The 24306-nt window shown below is 39.8% G+C and overlaps 2 protein-coding genes and 1 long non-coding RNA gene across 14 annotated transcripts in view; 2 read left to right on the forward strand and 1 right to left on the reverse strand.

The window, feature by feature from the left end:
- PCF11 (PCF11 cleavage and polyadenylation factor subunit) overlaps nucleotides 1-5027 on the forward strand; it is a 28738-nt gene extending 23711 nt beyond the window's left edge. For all 4 annotated transcript variants that reach the window (XM_003821992.6, XM_008975473.5, XM_008975474.5 and 1 more), the window contains exons 12-16: nucleotides 351-534; nucleotides 1092-1247; nucleotides 1637-1729; nucleotides 2276-2311; nucleotides 3915-5027. In XM_003821992.6, the coding sequence (XP_003822040.2) occupies nucleotides 351-534; nucleotides 1092-1247; nucleotides 1637-1729; nucleotides 2276-2311; nucleotides 3915-4130 (685 nt within the window). In that variant the 3' untranslated portion in view covers nucleotides 4131-5027. The remainder of the gene's footprint in view (nucleotides 1-350; nucleotides 535-1091; nucleotides 1248-1636; nucleotides 1730-2275; nucleotides 2312-3914) is intronic.
- Nucleotides 5028-5146: 119 nt separating this feature from the next.
- Nucleotides 5147-16718, reverse strand: LOC100969782 (uncharacterized). Of its 2 annotated transcripts, none has more exons than XR_008620119.3 (4): nucleotides 14319-16718; nucleotides 12676-14248; nucleotides 11944-12024; nucleotides 5147-10374 (listed from the first exon to the last, which is right to left on the reverse strand). It is a non-coding gene; the product is annotated as an uncharacterized LOC100969782 (long non-coding RNA). The 2 variants fall into 2 exon arrangements; XR_003029110.4 differs by lacking the exon at nucleotides 14319-16718 and having other exon boundaries at nucleotides 5147-7034; nucleotides 10261-10374; nucleotides 12676-12814.
- ANKRD42 (ankyrin repeat domain 42) overlaps nucleotides 12927-24306 on the forward strand; it is a 69552-nt gene continuing 58172 nt past the window's right edge. For 4 of the 8 annotated variants that reach the window (XM_055093783.2, XM_008975481.4, XM_008975479.4 and 1 more), the window contains exons 1-2: nucleotides 13727-13937; nucleotides 17660-17823. In XM_055093783.2, the coding sequence (XP_054949758.2) occupies nucleotides 13880-13937; nucleotides 17660-17823 (222 nt within the window). In that variant the 5' untranslated portion in view covers nucleotides 13727-13879. Of the gene's footprint in view, nucleotides 13938-17659; nucleotides 17824-24306 lie in introns of all 8 variants that reach the window. The other 4 variants (XM_014346943.5, XM_055093782.2, XM_003821993.5 and 1 more) reach the window with 2 other exon arrangements.

Genomic DNA, 24306 nt, shown 5'->3' on the forward strand with positions numbered 1-24306 from the left:
TTTAACTGTTCTGCCATGTCCATCTTGACTTGACTCCAAACTAGAATAAGCTAACTATTGCCTTGTTAGCTAGCACAGGATCATTTCATTTTTAGCTAAAAGGAAATAAATAACTGGGTCAGGGCTATCAATAAGAAGACAGGCTCCATGTTCCAAAAGTCACCAAAGTTAAGGTAAAGAGGGTCAATCACATTGTTAGAGAATAATACTGATCTTTGGGTATTAACTGTTTCAGCCAGCTCTTGGTTTCACCATTGTTACAATATGGAAAATTGAAATATTTGTAATTGGCTTTTAAAGGCCATTAAGACATATTATCAACACTAAAGATTATTTCTTTTTCAAAATAGACGTTATGACAGTGTTATAAATCGACTGTACACTGGTATTCAGTGTTACTCTTGTGGAATGAGGTTTACAACATCACAGACAGATGTTTATGCAGATCATTTGGACTGGCATTATCGGCAAAATAGAACTGAAAAGGATGTTAGCAGAAAAGTCACTCATAGACGTTGGTACTACAGTTTAACAGTAAGTAACCCATGTGCCTCCATAGTATCTTTTAGGCTTAAATTATATCATTCTAAAAGTATATTAATTTTAATAATTATTAAAATTTAATTTTAATTAAATAATTTAATAATTTTAATAACTGCTGGAATCTAACATTTAAATTTCCTGAATAAAATTTGACCCCTAGAATATAAACAGATTTTTTAAAAAATGAATTTTGAAGGGAAATTTTTTTTTTTTTTAAATTAAGATTAGAGTGTAGCCTACAGGCTTGTTCTAGCTCTAAAATTCCAAGGCTCTAGGACTGTTTTTTGTAAAAAAAAAAAAAATATATATACTTGAAGCTTGTCTTTTTTGAATTAGTAGTTGTAACTATAGAGTTAATGGAAAAGATCTTAATTATTAGTTGTTTCATGTTGTCATTAGTTATATGTTTCAAAGTATAATTTTAAATAATATTAGAGCATAATGTAGAAAATAGTATACCCCTACCTTTAAATGGCATTATATTGAAGATACACAGTAAAAATTTAGAAATAAATGGAATAATCTTTTAAAAATCAACTCCTTTTAAGGACTGGATAGAATTTGAGGAGATAGCTGATCTGGAAGAACGGGCAAAGAGCCAGTTTTTTGAAAAGGTGCATGAAGAAGTTGTGCTCAAAACTCAAGAGGCTGCTAAAGAAAAAGAGTTCCAAAGTGTACCTGCTGGACCAGCTGGAGCAGTTGAGGTGAGAGAAGAACGTTTAAGTTTTCTCACAGTGGGAGTGTCCCTCACTTCCTTTATGTAAATACTCATAAACACATCACTATATTTATATCCCTGTTTTAATGATTTTAAGACTTCTTGAAAGCTCTACTCTTCAATTTTACTCTTACAATCTAGCTTTGAGTTTCATAACTACAGTGGCCAAAAGCAGTGAAATGTTTACTCTTTTTACTGGAAAGATTGACAGAATCCCATAAATGTATTTTGAATCATACTGTATATTGGACATTATTCAAACTTTTGGAACACTCATAAATTCTTTACTCCACTTAACAGTGTTTGTATATTTTTACTTAATGGGGTTAAATATGGTCTATTATGTAAATTTCATTTTATATGATTCTATTTTAGAGTTGTGAAATCTGTCAAGAACAATTTGAACAATACTGGGATGAAGAAGAGGAGGAATGGCATTTGAAAAATGCTATTAGAGTAGATGGAAAGGTAATTTTCATTTCTTTATAAGGAAGTGTTAAGATTAGTATTTTTTTGTTGGGTTAATACATTACTTTGAAAGGAGGGGGTTCATAATAGTTTTTGTTTGATTTTTGGTCTTAATAAAAAAGGTATTGGACTTTAGTAATAGAATGTTTGAATTAGAAGGGATCTTAGCAGTCACCCGGTTCTGTACGCTTTACACAGGAGGTTGCACTATTAGTCAGTGACAGACCCAGGACTAGGTCTTCTGAATCTAGTTAGTTGTTTTTCTGTCTACCCACACTATTTTGATTGTGGATTTATCTTTCATCATCAAACTATACTGTGCTGAAAACAAAGCAAGTTAGGCTAGATACTTAAATGGGCCAAGAGAAGTCAGTTTTTCAGACTCTTTAAGCATAAAGATGAAAATTTGGTTTTATCCATTTTGGGACCAAATAATTTTTGTCTTCTTTCCAAAGACTATCTTCTGGCTTAAAGTTAAAAAGAAATATCAGAATAGCCCATTAGAAATGAATACGCACATATTTACTTTTTTTCTTTTTGCTTCAGATTTATCATCCATCATGTTATGAAGATTATCAAAATGTAAGTTCTTTTTGGTTACTGTATTTGTTCTCATTTGCATTAATAAATTTTACTTTTCATTTTTTTTTGCATCAGAGCAATATTGTTATTTTAAACTTAATATATTGAACTGTTTTTGTTTTTTGATATAGCATTTAGGTTGTTCAGTAAAAATTGGTGCCAGATTGACAGAATTGACATATATGAATATCATTTTCTGTGATAACGCAAACAATTAAAATTTTGAAGTTTATCATTCCTTGCATTTTATTCACTTGAATCATGGTATCTTTTACTAGTCCACTAGGCCCAAAGAAATGTGAGGAAAAGTGAAGATAAGGATCCTGATGGGGATACGTTTCTAGAGCTATGGGTAGCATTTACTACTATTTTTTTTCTTACATCTCTATTCAGCCATCTAAATAGGTATATTCTTTTTGTTGTTTTGTTTTGAGACAAAGTTTCGCTCTTGTTGCCCAGGCTGGAGTGCAATGGCGCAATCTCGGCTCACTGCAACCTCCACCTCCTGGGTTCAAGGGATTCTCCTGCCCCTGCTTCCCAAGTAGCTGGGATTACAGGCATGCACCACCACACCTGGCTAATTTTGTATTTTTAGTAGAGACAGGGTTTCACCACATTGGTCAGGCTGGTCTTGAACTCCTGACCTCAAGTGATCCACCCACCTTGGCCTCCCAAAGTGCTAGGATTATAGGCGTGAGCCACCGTGCTCGGCCAAAATAGGTATACTTTTTAATGATCACATACGGAATCTAAAAATGATACCAGTCGTTGACCTTAAAAGTTCAAATGGTCGGCTGGGCGTGGTGGCTCACGCCTGTAATCCCAGCATTTTGGGAGGCCGAGGCGAGTGGATCACCTGAGGTCAGGAGTTCGAGACCAGCCTGGCCAACATGGTGAAACCCTGTCTCTACTAAAAATACAAAAATTAGCCAGGCATGGTGGCGGGTGCCTATAGTTCCACCTGCTTGTGAGGCTGAGGCAGGAGAATTGTTTGAATCCAGGAGGTGGAGGTTGCAGTGAGCTGAGTTCATGCCACTGCACTGCAACCTGTGCGACAAGAGTGAGCTCTGTCTCAAAAAAAAAAAAAAAAAAAAAAAAGTTCAAATGGTCATATTTGTAGTCTGTTTTTAAAATCAAGTAATGGAATAAATAGGTTTTTAGAGATAATGGGTTGGAGGCAATTTGGAAGGTTTATTTAGGTTGTCAGAAGACTAGTGTTGAGGGTGATGGTTTGTGGGGATTTAAAAAATCCTCAGACTATTTGAAATTAGGGTAGTAACAAGTCCCAGGATATATGTATGAGTTTAACATCTATGTAGAGATTAAAATGTAGAAGCATGTCTAATCAACTTTTTTTGGCTGTATAATGTCCTATAACTTAGCTGTTAACTGCTTAACTCACTGCTGAGTACATATTGAACGTGCAATATATATTTTATTTTTGGTTGTCTTTATGGCACATTTTGTTGGGAGGCAGGTGTTTCATTTGCATTTGGTTGTATGTGTGTTCTCTTGTCCATACAAGGGTCTTACAAGACTAAATGTTATTTAATGTGAGAATTTTGAACTTTCATCAGTACTCATAGGGCCTTTCATTTTGTAGACATCTTCATTTGATTGTACACCATCTCCCAGCAAGACACCAGTTGAAAACCCCTTGAATATTATGTTGAACATTGTCAAAAACGAATTGCAGGAACCCTGTGAAAGTCCCAAAGTTAAGGAAGAACGAATTGATACACCACCAGCTTGTACAGAGGAAAGCATAGCAACACCCTCTGAAATTAAAACAGAAAATGACACAGTCGAGTCAGTTTAAATAAAATGAGAAAGGTATGTTTTTCTTTTTTAAAAAAGCTGCTGTTGGATCTAGAAGGTGAAGAATTTTTTTATGTATATATAGACATATCTATATAAATTGTCTGGCTGAGGCAGGGCCTTCAGCTATCATTTGGTTAATAAATACATTTTAGTATTTGCATTTCCTACTGCCTGCAGAGTTTCAGGTGCTTGTTGTGTGAAAGTTCTGTAGATGTGTGCAAATTTAACAAAATGAAATTGTATGTGTAAAAATGTACGATTTTTCACTGTGCAACTGTAAATTATAAATAAAAAATATTTTTGCTATTCATGGAGTGTAATATTTATGCACACCATCAAATAGTTTCTGTACTTTTTATTGGGTAAAAAATGGAATTGAACAGCAACCTCAACATAAGATTTTTTTTCTAGTAGCCTCCCACTGATTAAAGAAGCAAGTTTGAAGTTTCATCCTTCAAAAGGGGGTTCCGAGAGAGCACCGTAGGGCTTTTCTCAAATAGAAAAGCCAGATTTTGAAAAAATTTTAAAGACAAAATAGGACATATTTTGCAGATATATATATATATACACAAACACATCTCCAGGTATAGAGAACCATCCAGATGTTCACTTTTGAAAGTATCTAATGATGCAAGTTTTATTCTTGAACTTGGACACTGATGCCATCAAACAGTTAACAAATATATTTAAGTACTAAAGGTGATTTTTTTTAAAAGACTTTTTCAAATTGTCAAATGATTTAATGCAGATGAACATATTTCTATTTTAAGTAACGGGAATCTGTAAGAATGTTTGCTTGAGATATGGTTAACTTTTTTCTTTTGTTGGTTTTGACTTAGATGGACACCATGAGATGTTAATATTCATACATGTAATAAATAGAATGATGAAGAAACTTTGTTTGTACTTCTTCATTTCTTGAAAAGCTTTAGAATGTGACTTTCTTGTTGTCTTTCATCTGTTTTTTGAAACATGAACATGGTACTTGCTATGAGCCAGGCACTCTGAGACAGGTTAGTCTTTTCTGCCATTTATTGGAGATAGGCATATAAAACACTGAGTTTTATTGAGCACATAGTATGTAGCAGGCACTAGCACTTTCTACATGTATTTTCTCTGGTATTCACATCTAATAACTACATGGTAGATGGTGTCCCCAGTTTACAGATGAAATTAAGCCACTCACTTTAAAATTTTTATCAGAATTTGAACGTGGCTTTGTTTCCTCTAATTCCATACAATTTCTGCAATTTTAAAAGATACCCCCAAATTGTTTGTTAGGATAGAAATAAACACACCAAACTACTGGAAGGTGGCTAAGGAAGATTCTACAAAAGTGGTGACATTTGAGTCTTGGAGGATAACCAGGAGTGGAGTCCATACTGATGGGAAGGGTATCTTTGGAAAATGAACAGCAAATGTAAAGGCTTGAAATACTTTTGTGTTTTCAAAAATTGACTTATGGTTAAAACTCAGTAGTTTTGAATAGGAGATTATGATGAGCCATTAATTTTTTTAGTAGAAATGGAGTCTCACTATGTAGTCCAGGCTGGTTTCGAATTCCTGGGCTCAAGTGATCCTACTGCCTTGGCCTCCCAGAGTGCTGGGATTACAGGCATGAGCCACGTGCCCAGCCTTTATTTTTAAGTAGTGAAGAGCCTTCTTGGTCATGCTAAGGAATTTTTATTAAACTGATGACCAGAGCAGCCACTAGAAATTTTAAACAGAGGTGACATCCTATCTGCATTTAAGCTTTTTTATTTTTTTAAGAATCAAGTGAATACAATTTTAGAGATTGCTAAATCCAGAGAGGTCCAGTGGGAAAACTGGTAGCCATTGGATTTGAGTTGTAAACAGGTAACAGCTGAACTTATGTATATGAACACTGCCATAGGAACTGAGGTCTGTGAATCCAAAAATGTAGGCAAAACTTCCTGTTGAACATTTTTCTGGGGAAACCACCATAGCTTTTATCAAATGCTTAAAGGTATGGAACATTCTAAAAGGAAGGTGATATTCAAACCTAAAAGTGTATCAACGGTATCCACATGGAGAAGAGGGTCAAGGATGGGGGAACAAAGACTGGTAGTGGGGAAGGTCAGAAAGAAAATGGGAAAACCAGCAATGGGAAAATTTTTTTTTTTTCTTTTTTTGAGACAGTCCTGCTATGTTGCTCAGGCTGGATCAGTGCAGCAGCACAATCTCGGCTCACTGCAACCTCTGCCTCCTGGGTTCAAGTGATTCTCCTGTCTCAGCCTCCCAAGCAGCTGGGATTACAGGTGCCCGCCACCACGCCTGGCTAATTTTTATATTTTGAGTAGAGGCGGGGTTTCACCATGTTGGCCAGGCTGGTCTCGAACTCCTGACCTTAAGTGATCTGCCCGCCTTGGCCTCCCAGAGTGCTGGGATTACAGGTGTGCGCAGGAAGAAAATTTCAATGGACGAGGTAGTCAACAAAATGAAGTCAAGAAAATATGTAAGACTGAGAAATACTCTGTAACTGTTGACCTAAGAACAGCTGAGTATGGGTGCCAACACCTGGTGCAATGGGTAGTGTGGATGAGAGGTAACAAAATACTAAAAGCTATTTTTTTAAATGAAGTTTAACTCCAGAGATTGAATTGTAGTTAGACAAATAGGAGAGGCATTAGCATGTTAAGAGGAGCTCAGTGGAGAAATGGGTTGAAGATGGAGATGACCGGTATACCAGTCTCAAGGTTGTAACAAGATAGTATCAACAATAGCACAGGAGGGGCGGCGCACAGTGGCTCATGCCTGTAATTCCAGCACTTTGGGAGGATGAAGTGGGTAGATTGCTTGAGTGTAGGAGTTCAAGACCAGCCTGGGCAACATGGTGAAACTCCGTTGCTACCAAATATATGAAAAACCAGAGGGACACTGTCTGCAAAAAAAAAAAATAAAAGCACAGGAAGGATTTAGCTTTGGAATGGAGGTGGGCCAGTGTTCTCCAAGATGGCCACTAGTATTTACAGTTGGGTTTGAGTTCAATTCTTATTTTCTCTTTGAGGTAGAAGGCCAGATGTAAGGCAGTGATCCAGATCTGCCCCATATTTGGCTGTGCATTCGAATTATAGTGAATTTAAAACAAATTTTAATACTAAATTTAGAGATGGGGCCTTACCAGGTTGTCCAGGCTGGCCTCGAACTCCTGGGATCAAGCCAGTCTCCCACCTCAGCCTCCCAAGTAACTAGATTACAGGTGCACACCACTACACCTGGCTTAGAATTAGTGAATATTAAGAGATTCCTAATCTCTGGAGAGTCTCATTTAGTTGATTCGCATCCAGGGGCACTTCTAGTATTTAAGCTCCATAGTTTTTTCTAATGAACAGCCAGATCTGGTAAATAATTCAGAAATCAACATCAACAGCATCCCCAAAGATAGAAAGAGTCAATACATAACACTGTTAGCTAGAAGTAGTAATCTAACACTGTAAAGTGCAGTAAGGAAAACTAAATGAAGCCTCAGAGATGATGGAACATTTTCTTTTAAATTGAATTGAAGTTTGAGAGAACAAGTAAAAGGAAAAGTATGTGTTTCCTAAAATCTAAAGATTTCATTAAGTTTATATCCTCCTGGTTTTAGTGTAATTTTCCCACTGAAAATGTCCAACTTTGATGCTTTGGAAAATAGAAAGCAATCTCATTGCAATTCAGCTAAAAATAAAAAGCTTTGGGAAGAAAAATAAGGAATTACATATAAAAAATTAAAACATTCTCATATAACAGCTTAGTATATACATATTTTTTATATGACTGACCTTACAATTTAGTACCAAGTAAGCAACCTAATGGAGGTTAACACAAAATATTCAGGAAAATCTGAGGAGGCATCTAACCATGCTGCAGGTGGAAAAATGTAGCTGCCTAAATGGAGGTAGAAATGGAAAATAAAGACTATTATCAAGAAAGACCTGCACTCTTGTAGAATTGGGAAGTTTTTTCCTAATCCTAAATGGGGTCAGCTCCCAGAGATAATGGGCATTGTGTTGAGCAGGTGGGGAAGAGTAGCTAAATAAGAGCCAAAAGGTACCCAAGGAGTACCCCTGTGAAGATTTGGGAGTGAGCACCAAAAGAACAAGAATGACTGGGAAATAACAGAAAATGGCACATAGGCAGAAAGGAGTACAGACTGTCACCAATATCCACTTCGTTTTTTGTTTTTGCCTGGGGTTGGCCCTGCTCCCTTCTCTGAAACAAGATGTAAAAAGCTGATTTATGATATCCTGCTTTATCACCCCACTTTAGAAAAACTGAGGTAGAAGTGGAGGACTAGTCATATTTACTAACTGGAATCATACCTTCCTTCCTACTCACAAAAGGTTCCAGTTCTCTAGAATACTGAGATGACCACTCCAGGATGTATTCTGAACCCTGTTTCACTTAAGAAACTTCTTCCAGGCTGGGCGCGGTGGCTCACGCTTGTAATCCCAGCACTTTGGGAAGACGAGGCGGGCGGATCACGAGGTCAGGAGATCGAGACCACGGTGAAACCCCGTCTCTACTAAAAATAATTAGCTGGACGTGGTGGCGGGCGCCCGTAGTCCCAGCTACTCGGAGAGGCTGAGGCAGGAGAATGGAGTGAACCCAGGAGGCAGAGCTTGCAGTGAGCCAAGATTGCACCACTGCACTCCAGCCTGGGTGACACAGCGAGACTCTGTCTCAAAAAAAAAAAGAAAAAAAAATTTCTTCCATAGTCAGGCACTTACCTTGAAATCCCATGCAGTCTGGATATTGCATCTTAGCTTTTTTATTAAAATTACTCTTATTATCAATGACTTCTTGCTAAAACCAGTGTGCTTTTCTTAGCTTCTTAATCTCTTCTGGACCACACTCACTTTATTGTTTTTGAGACAGAGTCTCGCTGTGTTGCCCAGGCTGGAGTGCAGTGGCGTGATCTCAGCCACTCAGATTTTGGATAAGGATTTCAGATTTTGGATAAGGACTGAAAATCTCAGATTTTGGATAAGGGGTGCTCAACGTGTATAATGTTATACAGAATAATTTGTTTCTGATTTTCACAGTCTCCTTTGTAAGATGTCCCTTTGCCCTTTTTTTTTTTTTCCCTGAGACGGACTCTCACTCTGTCGCCAAGCTGGAGTGCAGTGGCGCGATCTCGGCTTACTGCAACCTCCACCTCCTGGGTTCAAGCAATTCTCCTGCCCCAGCCTCCCAAGTAGCTGGGACTACAGGCGCCTGCCACCACGCCCAGCTAATTTTTGTATTTTTAGTAGAGATGGGGTTTCACCATGCTGGCTGGGATGGTCTCGATCTCTTGACCTCATGATCCGCCTGCCTTGGTCTCCCAAAGTGCTGGGATTACAGGCGTGAGCCACCATGCCCGGCCTGTTTCTTTTTTTTTTTCTGAGACAGTGTCTAGCTCTGTTGACCAGGCTGGAGTGCAGTGGTGCAATCATGCCTCACTGCAACCTCAACCTCCTGGGCTCAAGCCATCCTCCGTCCATGGGCTCCTTTGTTTCCAATACCATTTTTTTTCCTTTTCTTCCTCAGATTTGCTGAGTTTCTATTTATTGTTCTTTTCAAACACCAGCTAATTACTATCATCAATTTTATTTGCTATTTCATTAACTTCTGCTTTTATTTTTATTATTTTTGAGACGATTTTATTGAGAAGACTTTATAATCTTGCTCTGTCACCCAGGCTGGAGTGCAATGGCATGATCTTGGCTCACTGCAACCTCTGCCTCTTGGGTTCAAGTGATTCTTCTGCCTTAGCTTCCCAAGTAACCAGAATAACAGGTGCACGCCACTACACCTGGCTAATTTTTTTTATTTCTAGTAGAAACAGGGTTTCATCATGTTGGCGAGGCTGGTCTCAAACTCCTGACCTCAAGTGATTCACCTGCCTCGGCCTCCCAAAGTGCTGGGCATGAGCCACTGCACCCGGAGTCTGCTTTTATTTTTAATTCCTTCTATTTTTATTTTGGGAGATTTTACTTTTTCTGCTTCTCTGTTACCTGTTTCTGTTTCCTCTTCTAATCCTTCCTGTCATGTGTGTATCCTTTAAGGATTTGTCACGTGCTGTCTCATTTCCTCAGTAAATTTATCTACTACATATTGTATAGTGAAAAAAATAAAACCTTTACCATTATTATGTAAGTGGCTATAAACACTATATTAATTTGGAGTCAGTCATAGTGGGTTCCAATTCCTCAACTCCTACTTGTGTGATCTTGGTCAAATCTGAGCTGTTTCTTCATCTGTAAAAATAAAAATAACAATACAGATTAAGTTGGGTATTATTTGCAAATCATTTATCACAGAAACTGGCCCACATGAATAACTCGATAAATGCCTGGTATACAAAAGGCCTCAGCTGCCCCATGTCTTGTTTTGTTTTTTCTTTGAGGCGGAGTTTTGCTCTCGTCGCCCAGGCTGGAGTGCAATTGCGCGATCTCAGCTCACTGCAACCTCCGCCTCCCAGGTTCAAGTGATTCTCCTGCCTCAGCCTCCCGAACAGCTGGGATTACAGGCTCCTGCTACCATGCCTGGCTAATTTTTGTATTTTTAGTAGAGATGGGGTTTCGCCATGTTGGCCAGGCTGGTCTCAAATCCCTGACTTCAGGTGATCCGCTCACCTTGGCCTCCCAAAGTGCTAGAATTACAGGCGCGAGCCACCGCGCATGACTCAGTTGCCCCATCTCTAAAAGTGAGGGAATTAGGATGACTAATCCCAAATTCACTTCCAACAGTGAAAAACTTTATCTTCAGCCTATTAGTTCACCTGCCTGACAGTTAACTCATTAACCCACCCACACGACAGTTACTAAGCCCTTCTCTTAAATGAAATATTCTAGACATCAGAAATGCCAAGATTTTAAGATACAGTCCCTACCTTCCAGAAGCTCAGGGTCCTTTAGGGGTGAGGAAAAATTGTTAAACAGATATTTATAATACAATGGGATAAGTGATCTAATAAAAGGTTGTGGGAATTCAGAGACTTTGAGGAGCTCCTGCAGAAAAATTCAAGACCTATTTTGGAATCCTAAGTCAGGTATTTATTATTTACTAGTGAAGGGGGAATTAATGAATTTTATAAGTATATTAGTCAAGAAGTTTATTCTTTTCCTTAGAGGTAGAATGAAATATAGCCCCCCACCCTCTGGAGGCCTGGGTTAAGAGAGAATATTAATCGCTTATTTCTCCTCTACGCACGGAGAGGCTTATCTGTGTTCCACCGTTTCACGTTCCTTGAGGCACCACGAGTTCCTGCTTCCCTCCCTAGCGCGGCTGTAAAGTCACAAGGTTGATAAGCAATTGCTACAAAAGCATGTATTCCCAAGGATGTAAGACATGTGGTGTAACAAATGTAAAAGAATAATTAACTGCCTTTGTTCTTGCTTCTGCAAGTAGGCTTCCTGTAGCACCAAACTCCCGCCACAAACTGCTTAAAAGGTGATTGATCCCTTTGTTCCGGGCTCAGACTTTCTGGACCTCAGTCCGACTGAGCCAGTGATCACCTTAATAATAAAGGGTTCTCCTGAATTCTGTTTGGCCTCTCCCGTCTCTATTTGTCCCGCAACACTAGCAGTGTATCCTCAGGCAATTAACTTTTTTTCCCCCTTGTTTCTCTCTCTGTAAAAAGGAAGAGGAATACTTATTTTGGCAGGTTATAATAAGAATTGAGTCAAACTCATTTATGTTGGCATAAAAAAATGAACAAGAAAATATAAAGCACTTAGTACAATGCCAGGCTGATCATAGGAACTCAATAGATGGCAACTGTAATATTACAAAAGGTGATGGACGTCAAAGACAATTTACTGTACCTCAAGAGAGTAGCGGTAGGATCAGAAGAATTTCCCAAATGTGTTCACAGACCAAAACTGGGGGAAAAGCAGGGTAGTTTCCTGGTAAGACGAACAGCACATGACAAGGCAGAGATATTAAAAAGTAAGGTACGTTTCCAGGACGAGTTCATTATTCTTGAAGGGAGAAGGCAATAAGGGTGGAAAAACTGGGCCGAGAGGGGAATCCAGGTTGGTGATGCCCCTGGAGGGCAGGTAATTCTTACTAATTTCTGTATTTTCTGCTGCTGGCACAAAACGTGACCCACACGTTTGCAACAAATGGTGAAATAATTCATTCCTGTTGTTAAGCAATAGGGTTGTAGAAATATTTGAGCAGTAAACATGCTACAGTGAAAGGATTCTCGGATTTGGAGTCAGGAGACCTGAAGCACTCTTTTGACTAATGACCTGTGTTTTTTTTTTACTGGTTTTACAACTTACCTGCTGCCTGGCCTTACCAAAGTACTGATATATTGAGTCTCTTGACCCATAAAACAGGGGTAACAACTAACAAGCGATTATTAGAGTTGGCGCTAGTAAAGTACGCAATAAAAACAGCGGCTGCAGCTGCTAAATTCTCCTTTAGGTCTTTTTCCATACTTGCGAAATGACAGGGCAACAAATTTCCTTCCAACCACCACTGAGAAAGTATACCACGTTTGCCCAAGGACAAAAAGGCCCCGCCCGGCCCGCGCCACACAGGTCACCTACGCAGAATGCAGTCCTGGGGGGTTCCACTTGTGTCGCTCAGCGATGGAGGGCGCGATCGATGACAGGCCACTCCAGAGACGGACCTAGATAGGTTCGCATGAGGCCGAGCCGAATTTCACCAAAAACCAGTTTACACCACCTCCCGATTTGTCCACACGAAAAGCCATGGAATAGCTGAGGGAAAGGAAACCGGAAGTAGCGTGGGCCGTGAGGAACGGGAAATGACCTCAGCACGTCGGAAGTGTACTCGTTTCCAAGGCGACGGCCCTGCTGCCTCTCCAGCCAAGTGGCTGGAGTCGGGAGGCTGGAAAGAGACTCCGAGAAAGTACCAGCGGAAGGCGGCCGCCGCTACGGCGATTCGCAGGGAGTAGCAGACGAAGACGGCGGCCGCCGCACTAGCCACCACGTGTGGAGGATAAACGGCCTACACGGCCATTCCGGCGCCGAGTCTAGGGAAAGAGTTATCGACGACGGGGAAAGAAAATGTGAAGAGAGCGACCGCCGCTCCAGGGTCGCTGCAGGAAGCCTAAGTGCAGACGCCGGCTTCTCCCGCAGTGACTTGAGAAGGGTCAGTGAAAACCTCGGCCACTGCCGCAGCGTCTCTAGGGAGAGAGTTAGGGGAGATAGTGGCCACAGTCACAGCTGCTCTTGGGAGAGAGTTAGGGGAGACAGCACCTTCTGCAGCAGCGACGTGAATTTTAGTGAAGTTGGAGGCCACCAAACTACCGACTCCAGGGGAACAGCCAGAGAAGACCGAGGCCTCCACCTCAGTGGTCCTTGGGAGGGAGTCAGTGACGTTCGGGACCCGCGAACTAGTGACTTCGGGGATAGAGTCAGTGACGATCGCAGTCGCCGCCTCAGTGGCTCCTGGGAGGGAGGGAGTGTCGAAGGCGGCCACAGCGTTGGTAGTTCTTGGGAGGAAGTAAGTGGAGACCGCGGCTACGCAGCCAGCGACTCCTCCGGTGTGAGCGGCAGTGAAGACGCCAGCTACCGCTTCAGTGGCTTTTGGGAGAGAGAAAGTGAAGACGAAGGTTTCCGCTGCAGCTTCTGGGAGAGAGCAAGAGAGGACCTTGGGCCCCGTTCTAGTGACGACGGAGAAGAGGGCCGCTGCCGCTGCAGTGGCTCGTGGGTGAGAGCAAGTGAAGACCGCCGCAGCATCAGGGGCCTGGACTCAACTCCTCCCCAGAGTCGGAGGTGTTGCGCCATGCCCGGGGTGGCCAATTCAGGCCCCTCCACTTCCTCTAGGGAGACTGCAAACCCCTGTGAGTCAGACTATGTCATTGGCCCTCATCTCTGTCGTATTCCTTTTCTCACTTAAGCCCGCAACAGCCTTAGCCCTTTCTGGCATTTCCTTTTCTCAGCCGTCACTCCCCCCTTTCCCTTTTTAATTTATTTTCAGGGGATACCAAAGCTGTTCAGCTCTCCCCTGTTCTGTATTATTTCCGCTTTCTTTCCTTTTTTCCATCCACACTATTCCTCCGAGTCTTCTTGCCCAGCTTGACATCAACTCTTGTTCAGTCTTAATGGACGGACCCTTTTAAGTTCTTCCTTGACTTCCCTGCAGCATTTGACCCTGTGGAGGTGACAAATTAGTACTTACTTAGTTTTCTTCTTTCACTCCATTGAGTGACCCTTTCCCTTACCGTTTTCTTTTCTTCTACCATCTTCTTAAATGCAGCTTTTACCCCTTGATGATGCCATCATTGGTTCTCTTTTTCTTGTCATTTACTGTGACTTCAGTCCTACTGGTGGCCCTCAAATCGGTTACTCATTCAACCATCCAGTAAATATTTACTGCATATGCCTACTTTGTGCTCCGTCTTAAGGAACTTAAGAAGACAGGCACATTCTTTACCTTCTAGTGAGGAAGATAAATGCTGAGCAAATAATGACAAGTGAGATCAGTGTTATAAAGGACGGTAGAATGCCACTGATTCCAGTAGGGGGTGAGTATGGGTGTCAGAAAAAGCATTCTAATACAGAGACACACGTAACACTGAGACCTGAATTCCATATCTCTCCTCGGAGCTGCAAACATATATATATATGTCTCCTTTCTGGAAATTTTCCTTGGGTACCTCAAGAGCAGCATGTCCAAAATGTAATTTTATATCTATATATCCTCTCTGTCCTTCAGTGTTTGCTGTCTCAACTAATGGCACCACAGCACTCAGATGATAAAGCCACACACCTTGGAGTTATCTTATTACTTTTCCCTTGTTTCACCCACTGTATCCATTCCAGTTTAGTTCATTCTAATTTTATTAATATTTGTTGAATCTTTCTCCTTTTCTTTTCCCAGTGTTCAGAGTCTCATTTTTTCTGGTCTAGACTATTGTAAACTGTATTCTTACATGATCTACCTACTCTCTCTCTCTCTCTTTTTTTTTTTTTGGAGACGGAGTCTTGCTCTGTCCCCCATGCTGGAGTGCAGTGGCGCGGTCCTCAGCTCACTGCAATCTCCGCCTTCCAGGTTCACACCATTCTTCTGCGTCAGCCTCCCGAGTAGCTAGGACAACAGGGGCCCGCCACCACACCCGGCTAATTTTTTGTATTTTTAGTAGAAACGGGGTTTCACTGTGTTAGCCATGATGGTCTCCTCCTGACCTCATGATCCGCCCACCTCGGCCTCCCAAAGTCCTGGGATTACAGGCGTGAGCCACCGCGCTCGGCCAATCAACCTACTCTTTAGTCTTGCCTTTTTGCTCCCCATTCAGTAAATTCTCTTCCCTGAATTTAGCCTTGTAAACTCAGCCTTACAGCTCTCAATCATTATAATTCTTCTCTTTAAAATTCCTCAGTGATTCTCCACTGTCTGCTCAAGTCCAAGTTTTTAAAAATAAGTTTCACCATTGTCTGTTTCTTGTCTAGTTCTAGCCTATTTTTCCCCTTAATACTTTAGTAGTAGGATTTTTGTGTGTGTGTGTGTGTGTGTGTGTGGTTTCTTGACCATGCCCTACTGTTCATGCTGTTTAGGCCTACTCACTGCTCCTACTTTCCTTGGCAAACTCCTGTTAATCCTTGAAGATTCTATCTTAGATGTAACTTTCCCCAGGAATCCTTCTGTGTTCCCCTTCCCTCCTACCCTGGCTGAGTTTGAAGTCATCTGTGCTTCCACAGGTTCCTATGAATATTTCCATCGTTGCTTTTACCACATTATTTTGTACTTTGTGTTTGTATCTTCTCTACTAATCTGTGAGTTCCTTGAGGGTGTCTTCATCTTTTTATCCTTATGGTAGACACCTAACTTACGTTGAGTAGATGGATGAGTGGATGAGTGAATAAATCGGGATGGAATGTAGTGAGAAAAAAGACCATAAAATTAGATGGAGCCAAATTATGGGAGGCCATAGAGGTCATACTGAGAGTTTGGGTTTTGTTTTGTAGAGTAGCAGTGGCCAACCAGTGGCAGTTTAGAGTAGGGGCATGAAGTGATCAGGATAGTTGGTCTGTATAAGATGGATTAGAGGAGTGTCTCTGTGTAAAATAAGTAGAGTGGATAGAACATCATTTGTAGGTCTGGCTGTGCTAGTTTAAAGAAGAATGAAGGTCCGGCCTAGGGATTAACATCACTGAACGTTTATTAAAGGTGTGTGTGTGTGTATGTGTACGTGTGCACACCTTACATATGCTCTCGTTCCCATTTGCCATATATCTTAATTGTTCTTCAAGGTCTTGCTTGAATGTTTCCTCCTCCTCTGTGACTTGTTTTGTTTCTCCTTAATTTTACCTGTACTCTCTGAGGACATTGCTGTCAGGTTTTTGTTTTCATTATGTATTTATCCAAATAGATTTTAATGTGTTGGCAGAAAAAAAATGTATTAAATCCATGTCCATTTTCTATCATGTTATCATAGTGCCTGACTCATGGTAGATGTTCAGAAAGGCTTTTTGAGTACACTTATAGCAGTTTGCTAAGAGCAAAGATATAATTAGAGTATATAAAAAGATGTAATAAAAGTAAGATATAATTCCAGTGTAAAATATTATTTTTGCCCTTAAGAAATTAACATTCTGATTGTGGAGAGAGGACATGTACATAGATAAATAGTAGTACAAGGTTGCACAGATCATTTGCCAGATGTGTTGGTGAGCTGTTTTCAAAACAACTTCATGTCAGGAATCATGTCTGTTTTATTTAGAGAATGCTGAAGTTGAACTGCTTACTCCTTCATTCTTCTCTAATAGTTATCTGTTTGTGCTTAGATACCTTTATTGCCTCTGGTTCACAATGCTTATTAATTAAATTATAAAATATGAAGCACTAAGAGTATGTGAATTAAAAATCGTGGCCTGCCATTACTTTCTTAGTGTAAGACATAAATTTGAAATATAAGAAAGATGTTGATAAAATATATTTGCATGTATGAGATGAGGCTCTGGTGAAGTCTTTTTCACTAGGGAGGCCTTTGTTATGGAGAACACATTGGGCATATTTCAAAATGGTTACTTTCCCCTTCTCACTGCCAAAAACATGAGTTCCTGGCTTTTCACAATGGTAACCTGGTGAGGTTTCTGAAGGTAAAATCTATGAAAGTGTAGTGGCTCCCTAGGTAAGAGTGTGGCCCTTAGAAGTTTCTCATTCTTTGGCTAGTATGTACTCAACCTCTGGCAAGTCATCAACATTACCATGTAAGTGCTTCTACCACTTTATGGCTCCAGGACTGTATTTTTCTGTATTTGTCTCTCCAGATTTGGGGTGGCAGTTTGCCCTGAGACCTCAGTTCTCTGATGGGTCCAAGAAAAGTTGTTCATTTTCTGTTCATTCATTTTTCCCTATAAGGATGGGAGTGTCAACTTCCATGCTTTTTACATGTCAGTGTTGGAACCAGAAGTCTGTTTAAGATATTAATGACAAACATCTTTGTAGTAAATTATTTGGAAAGCCAAAGTAATTTTGTGCTTTCTGTTATATCACTGTTTTAGTCTTTTTTTTTCTTTCACAGTTTTGTAGTACATTGTAAGTAATTTGATTTTTCAATAGGTTCCAGGAAGAAGGTGCATTTTGGCAGCATACATGATGCAGTACGAGCTGGAGATGTAAAGCAGCTTTCAGAAATAGTGGTACGTGGAGCCAGCATTAATGAACTTGATGTTCTCCATAAGTTTACCCCTTTACATTGGGCAGCACATTCTGGAAGTTTGGAGGTAAGAAACTATACATATCACTAAACTGAGGTAAGTTTTAGCTGTAACAGTTTTGTAAATTTAGCAAACAGGGCTGAGACTTTATGGTAGGTACTGCATATATTTTCTTTTCAGTCATAGTCAGTTTAATATTTGGGTATTCCACTTTGCTAGGGCTTTATAACAAATTATCCTAAAATTTAGCATAATAAACTAATGATTTATTTATACTCGTGAACAAACCCAAGAATTTGAATCCCGGAGACAGTTTGTCTCTGCTCCATGATATCTGGGGCTTCAGCTGGAATATTAAAAAGCTGGGGCTAGATTCTTCTGAAGGCTTATTCACTCAAGATGTCTCTGGTGGTTGATGCTGGTTATGGATTAGGCACCTTAAACTTCATCCCTGTGGGCCTATTTGTGAGGATTCTACATGTGAGCTAGTTTCTACTTCCTCACAATATGGTGACTGGGTTCCAAAGGTGAGCATAGAGGATTACTTGGAGTGGATAATAAAATGAATATGTATTCTAACATTTTTGCTTTAGTAGCGTCAGATTTTTAGAAAAGAAATGGAATGTTGCAGGTACATTTGAAGTCCCTAAGTACCCCTCTCAGATGCCATTCCTCTGCTTCCAACTCCAGAGATAACTATTACCCTGATTTTGGTGTTTATTATTCCTATCTATGTTTTATGCTGTTATTACATATGATTATATCATTATTTTGAATGACATACATTATATAAATGATATCACATTGTGTATATTATTCTTTAGCTTGTTTTTTTTGTTCAACAATATGTTTTTGAGTTTTATCCATGTGGTTACATATATGTACTCTAGTTCATTTCTTTCAGCCATGTTGTTTATTCTATTCTTAGACTGGTATCAGAATTTATCTGTTTTTGTATTGTTGGATATTTATTTGGTTTCAATTTTTAGCTAGTACTAACTGCTTAGTGAGTATTTTAATGCAAATCTGATCCTTGGGCTCTGTCCAAGGCTAACTAGCACTTTTCTCATGTTTCAAGGTTATGTGTATGGGGGGCTTATTTTAGCTACTACATTTCCCCAGCCTATAAGCTACAATATGTCTGTTGACAATGCATTGTCTTTTTACCCCTACCACACACACATGACTTCCTTCTGTGAGTATGGCAGTCCTGTGTGATATCTTCTTTATTTGTACTTCTTTGCTTCTTGTAACCAAATCTGGTTCAGAGACTCTCCCTCTACCAGTTTGTGTGCCTCACTTAAATGTTATTATAAACAAAGGGTTTTCACTTGTGCCTTTCTTTGGAGCCTGATGGTTCTTTGTGAGCTGGTATCCCTGGGTAGGTGGTTCTCTCTGCTGTTTCCTCCCACATTCCTATTTGATCTGCACTTTGGCAGGTTTTTTAATCTGTTTGTAGTTTGAGTTACAGATGTCTCCTAGTTTCATCTAGTTGGAGTTTTCTGGGTTTTTTTGCTCTTTGCTTTTGGGTGATTTTGGAGAGAAGGGGGAAGTACTGATTTTACTCTGCCATATTCTAATAGACATCAGGATATACCATTTATTTCATCTCTTTTCTGGTGCCCTTTCAGCTTCTCTTACTACTCTCACTCAGTCTGCTTTGGTTAATTCACTCCTCCTATTGTGTAATTGTAGTATTGTTTAAATTTCTTTCCTACTTTACAGTTTCTCCAGTCAGTCTTTTAAACTTCTTTGGCTTTATCGCTTCTACATAATTCATTTATTTGCTCTCTCTCCTGACTTTTGGATTATGTATTAAATGCTTGATCATAGCTCATGCATGTCTGACTGGCATCTCAAATTCAACTAGTCTAACACTAAAACTGTTATATTTTTCCCTCCATTTTGTAGTTTTCCAGGGCAATAGCCTTTGAATCATCATTGAGTTGTTTCAGTATTTCATATAATCAAAACACATTATCAGCATTTGTCTAGATGAAGGTGCAGTTCGTGTTACACATTGATGCAGTGAGAACTAGTCACTAGGTCAGTTGATTCTGCTCCATCTTTGTCTCCTGAATTTGTCCTCTCCATCCCTATAACCATGTTCTTAGATTTAATTAATTTTATTTTTTTTTGTGTGTGGTCCACCTGTAGTCCATATACTATATACAAAGCTATTTTCTCTGTAAAACTAAAATCTAATATTACTTGAGACCTTCCTTAAAACCCTGTAGTAACTCTCTGCCCTCCATAGGATAAAGTTCAAGCCATTTAACATGGTAGACTTATCTCTCTAACCTCATCTCCCATCATAATTGTTTTATGCTATAGTACTGGTGACTACCATCATTTCCCAAATTAGTCTGCTGTTCCATATTATCATAGGCTTTGCACATGCTGTTTCTTTTCTTTTCTTTTTTTTTTAATACTTTAAGTTCTAGGATACATGGGCAGAACCTGCAGTTTTGTTACATAGGTATACATATGCCATGGTGGTTTGCTGCACCCAACGACCAGTCTTCTAGGTTTTAAGCCCTGCATGCATTAGGTATTTGTCCTAATGCTCCCCCTCCCCTAACCCTCCACCCCCCGACAGGCCCCAGTGTGTGATGTTGCCCTCGCTGTGTCCATGTGTTCTTATTGTTCAACTTCCACTTATGAGTGAGAACATGTGGTGTTTGGTTTTCTGTTCCTGTGTTAGTTTGCTGAGAATGGTGGTTTCCAGCTTCATCCATGGCCCCGCAAAGGATGTGAACTCATTCTTTTTTTATGGCTGCATGGTATTCCATGGTGTATATGTGCCACATTTTCTTTAGCCTATCATTGATGGGCATTTGGGTTGGTTCCAAGTCTTTGCTATTGTGAATAGCGCTGCAATAAACATACATGTGCATGTCTTTATAGTAGAATGATTTATAATCCTTTGGGCATATACCCAGTAATATATGACCAGGATTGCTGGGTCAAATGGTATTTCTGGTTCTAGATCCTTGAGGAATTGCTACACTGTCTTCCACAATGGTTAAACTAATTTACATTCCCACCAACAGTGTAAAAGAGTTCCTATTTCTCCACATCCTCTCCAGCATCTGTTGTTCCCTGACTTTTTAATGATTGTCATTCTAACAGGTGTGAGATGGTATCTCATTGTAGTTTTGATTTGCGTTTCTCTAATGACCAGTGATGAGCTTTTTTTCATATGTTTGTTGGCTGCATAAATGTCTTCTTTTCAGAAGTATCTGTTCATATCCTTTGCCCACTTTTTGATGGGGTTGTTTTTTTCTTATAAATTTAAGTTTCTTGTAGATTCTAGATGTTAGCCCTTTGTCAGATGGATAGATTGCACAAATTTTTTCCCATTCTGTAGGTTGCCTGTTCACTCTGATGATAGTTTCTTTTGTTGTGCAGAAGCTCTTTAGTTTAATTAAATCCTATTTGTCAATGTTGGCTTTTGTTGCAATTGCTTTTGGTGTTTTAGTCATGAAGTCTTTGCCCATGGCTATGTCCAGAATGGTATTGCCTAGTTTTTCTTCTAGGGCTTTTATGGGTTTAGGTGTTACTTTTAAGTCTTTAATCCATCTTGAATTAATTTTTGTATAAGGCTTAAGAAAGGGATCCAGTTTCAGTTTTCTGCATATGGCTAGCCAATTTTCCCAGCACCATTTATTAAACAGGAAATCCTTCCCCTGTTGCAAAAGTCAGATTTGTTGAAGATCAGGTGGTTGTAGATGTGTGGTGTTATTTCTGAGCATTCTTGTTCTGTTCCATTGGTCTATTTATCTGTTTTGGCACCAGTACCATGCTGTTTTGGTTACTGTAGCCTTGTAGTATAGTTTGAAGTCAGGTAGCATGATGCCTCCAGCTTTGTTCTTTTTGCTTAGGATTGCCTTAGCTCTACGGGCTCTTTTTTGGTTCCATATGAAATTTAAAGTAGTTCTTTCTAATTCTGTGGAGAAAGTCAGTGGTAGCTTGATGGGAATAGCATTGAATCTATAAATTACTTTGGGCAGTATGCACATGCTGTTTCATCTGCCTGTCTCATCTCTTCCCACTGGTTACCTGGTTGAAATCCAGGTCAGTCAGTACCCACTTGGTAAAGCTTTCTGTTTTCCCCCTCAACATCTCCCAACTAATTACTGACTCCTTAGTGCTACCTCTAAATCTTATAAATTTTAGAAAGTGTATAACTTTACATTTTATTCTCTATTAGATTTTGAGCTCTTTGAAGATACCATTTGAGTCTCATTCATCTTTTTTTCCACAATACCTAGTGTAATATCTGGCGTATTATAGGAGTCACATCATAAGTTCACAAGAAATGTTTCTCATGTTGCTGAATTTGTTGAATTAAATTTACGTTTATATTTTTAGTGTCTAGCACAGTGCCTAGCAGATGTTCAATAAATGTTGGTTGGATTTTTTTTTTTTTTTTTTTTTCAGACAGGGTATCGCTCTGTTTCCGAGGCTGGAGTGCAGTGGTGCGATCTCAGTTCACTGCAACCTCTGCCTCCCAGGTTCAAGCAGCTCTCCCACCTCAGCCTCTTATGTAGCTGGGACTACAGGTGCATGTGCCACCATACCTGTCTAATTTTTTGTATTTTTGGTAGAGATGGGGTTTCACCATGTGGGCCAGGCTGGTCTCTAACTCCTGACCTCAAGTGATCCACCTGTCTTGGCCTCCCAAAATGCAGGGATTACAGGTGTGAGCCACCATGCCCCAGCCTGTTTGTTGGATTTTAAGAAGCATAAACAGAAACCAAAAGATTTTAGTGCTTTTCTCTATTCCTACTTAAAGGTCATCTCCTCAATTTTCCTTTTTTTCTTTCTTTCTTTTTTTTTTTTTTTTGAGAGGGAGTCTTGCTCTGTCGCCCAGGCTGGAGTGCAATGGCACCGTCTTGGCTGACTGCAACCCCTGCCTCCTGGGTTCAAATGATTCTCCTGCCTCAGCCTCCTGAATAGCTGGGACTACAGGCATGTGCCACCACACCCAGCTAATTTTTGTATTTTTAGTAGAGACGGAGTTTCATTATGTTGGCCACGCTCGTCTCAAACTCCTGACCTTGTGATCCACCTGCCTTGGTCTCCCAAAATGCTAGGATTACAGGCATGAACCACCGCGTCTGGCCCTAAATCTTTACTTGAGCACTACATTAACACCTTTACAGTTTTTTAACCTTTCTGAATTTTCTTAAGATTTTTGGTATTTATATATTGGTTGCAAGAAATAATCACTAAATTAATAATTGGTAAAAAACCATGCTTTATTGGACTTCAGTTTTTTTCAGATGAAATCTGCTATTGAGCTCCTAGTAAACTTTTCATTTCAGATATACTGTTCAACTCCAGAATTTTCATCTGGTTCGGTTCTCTTCTCTCTTCTCTCTTTTCTCTTTTCAAGACAGAGTCTGGTTCTGTTGTCCAGGCTGGAGTACAGTGGCATGATCTCGGCTCACTGCAACCTCTGCCTCCTGGGTTCAAGTGATTCTCCTGCCTCAGCCTCTTGAGTGGCTGGTACTGCAGGTGCCCGCCACCACGCCTGTCTAATTTTTGTATTTTTAGTAGAGACAGGGTTTCACCATGTTGACCAGGATAGTCTTGAATTCCTGACTTTAAATGATCCACCCGCCACAGCCTCCCAAAATGCTGAGATTACAGACATGAACCACTGCACCCAGCCGGTCAACTGATTTTTAACAAAGATGCAAATGTAATTCAGTGGAGAGCAGATATATTTTCATTAAATGATGTTGGCACAATTACACATATTCATATGTAAGAAAATTAACCTTTTATCCTAAGTGAATTAACACAGAAACAGAAAACGAAAAACCACATATTTTCACTTATATGTGGGACCTAAATATTGGGTACACATGGACAAAGAGTTGGGAACAATAGACACTGGGGATTCCAAAAGTAGATAGGGAAGGAGGCAAGGGTTGAAAAACTACCTGTTTGGTAACCTGGTCACTATTTGGGAGATGGGTTCAATAGAAGCCCAAATGCCTCAGCATCATGCAGTATATCCATGAAACGAACGAACTTGGCACATGTACCCTCCGAATCTAAAATTAAAAAAAAAAGAAAATGAAGCTTGAGCCATACTTGGTACCATATGCAAAAATTTACTCAAAACAGATTGTAGATAAATGTAAAACTTATAAAACAGAGAAAATAGAGAAGAAAACCTTTGCAAATCACGTACCTAAGAACTTGTAACCAGATTATATAAGGAACTCTCAGAACTCAGCAGTAAGAAAAAAAATTTTAATGGGCAAAAGACTTCAGTTGACACTTTCTCAAAGAGTACATATGGATGGCAATTAAACATATGAAAAGATGTTCAACATCATTAGCCATTAGGCAAATGCAAATTAAGACCACAATGAGATGCCAGTGCGTACCTGTAAGAATAGCAGAAAAAACAAAAACCCAAAAAAATGGCAATACAAAGTGTTTATAAGGATATCGAGAAACTGGAACTCCCATACATTGCTGGTGGGAATGTAGAGAGGTACAGCCACGTTAGAAAACAGTTTGGCAGTT

The sequence above is a fragment of the Pan paniscus genome, chromosome 9, assembly GCF_029289425.2.
Source record: "Pan paniscus chromosome 9, NHGRI_mPanPan1-v2.0_pri, whole genome shotgun sequence".
Lineage (NCBI taxonomy): Eukaryota > Metazoa > Chordata > Mammalia > Primates > Hominidae > Pan > Pan paniscus.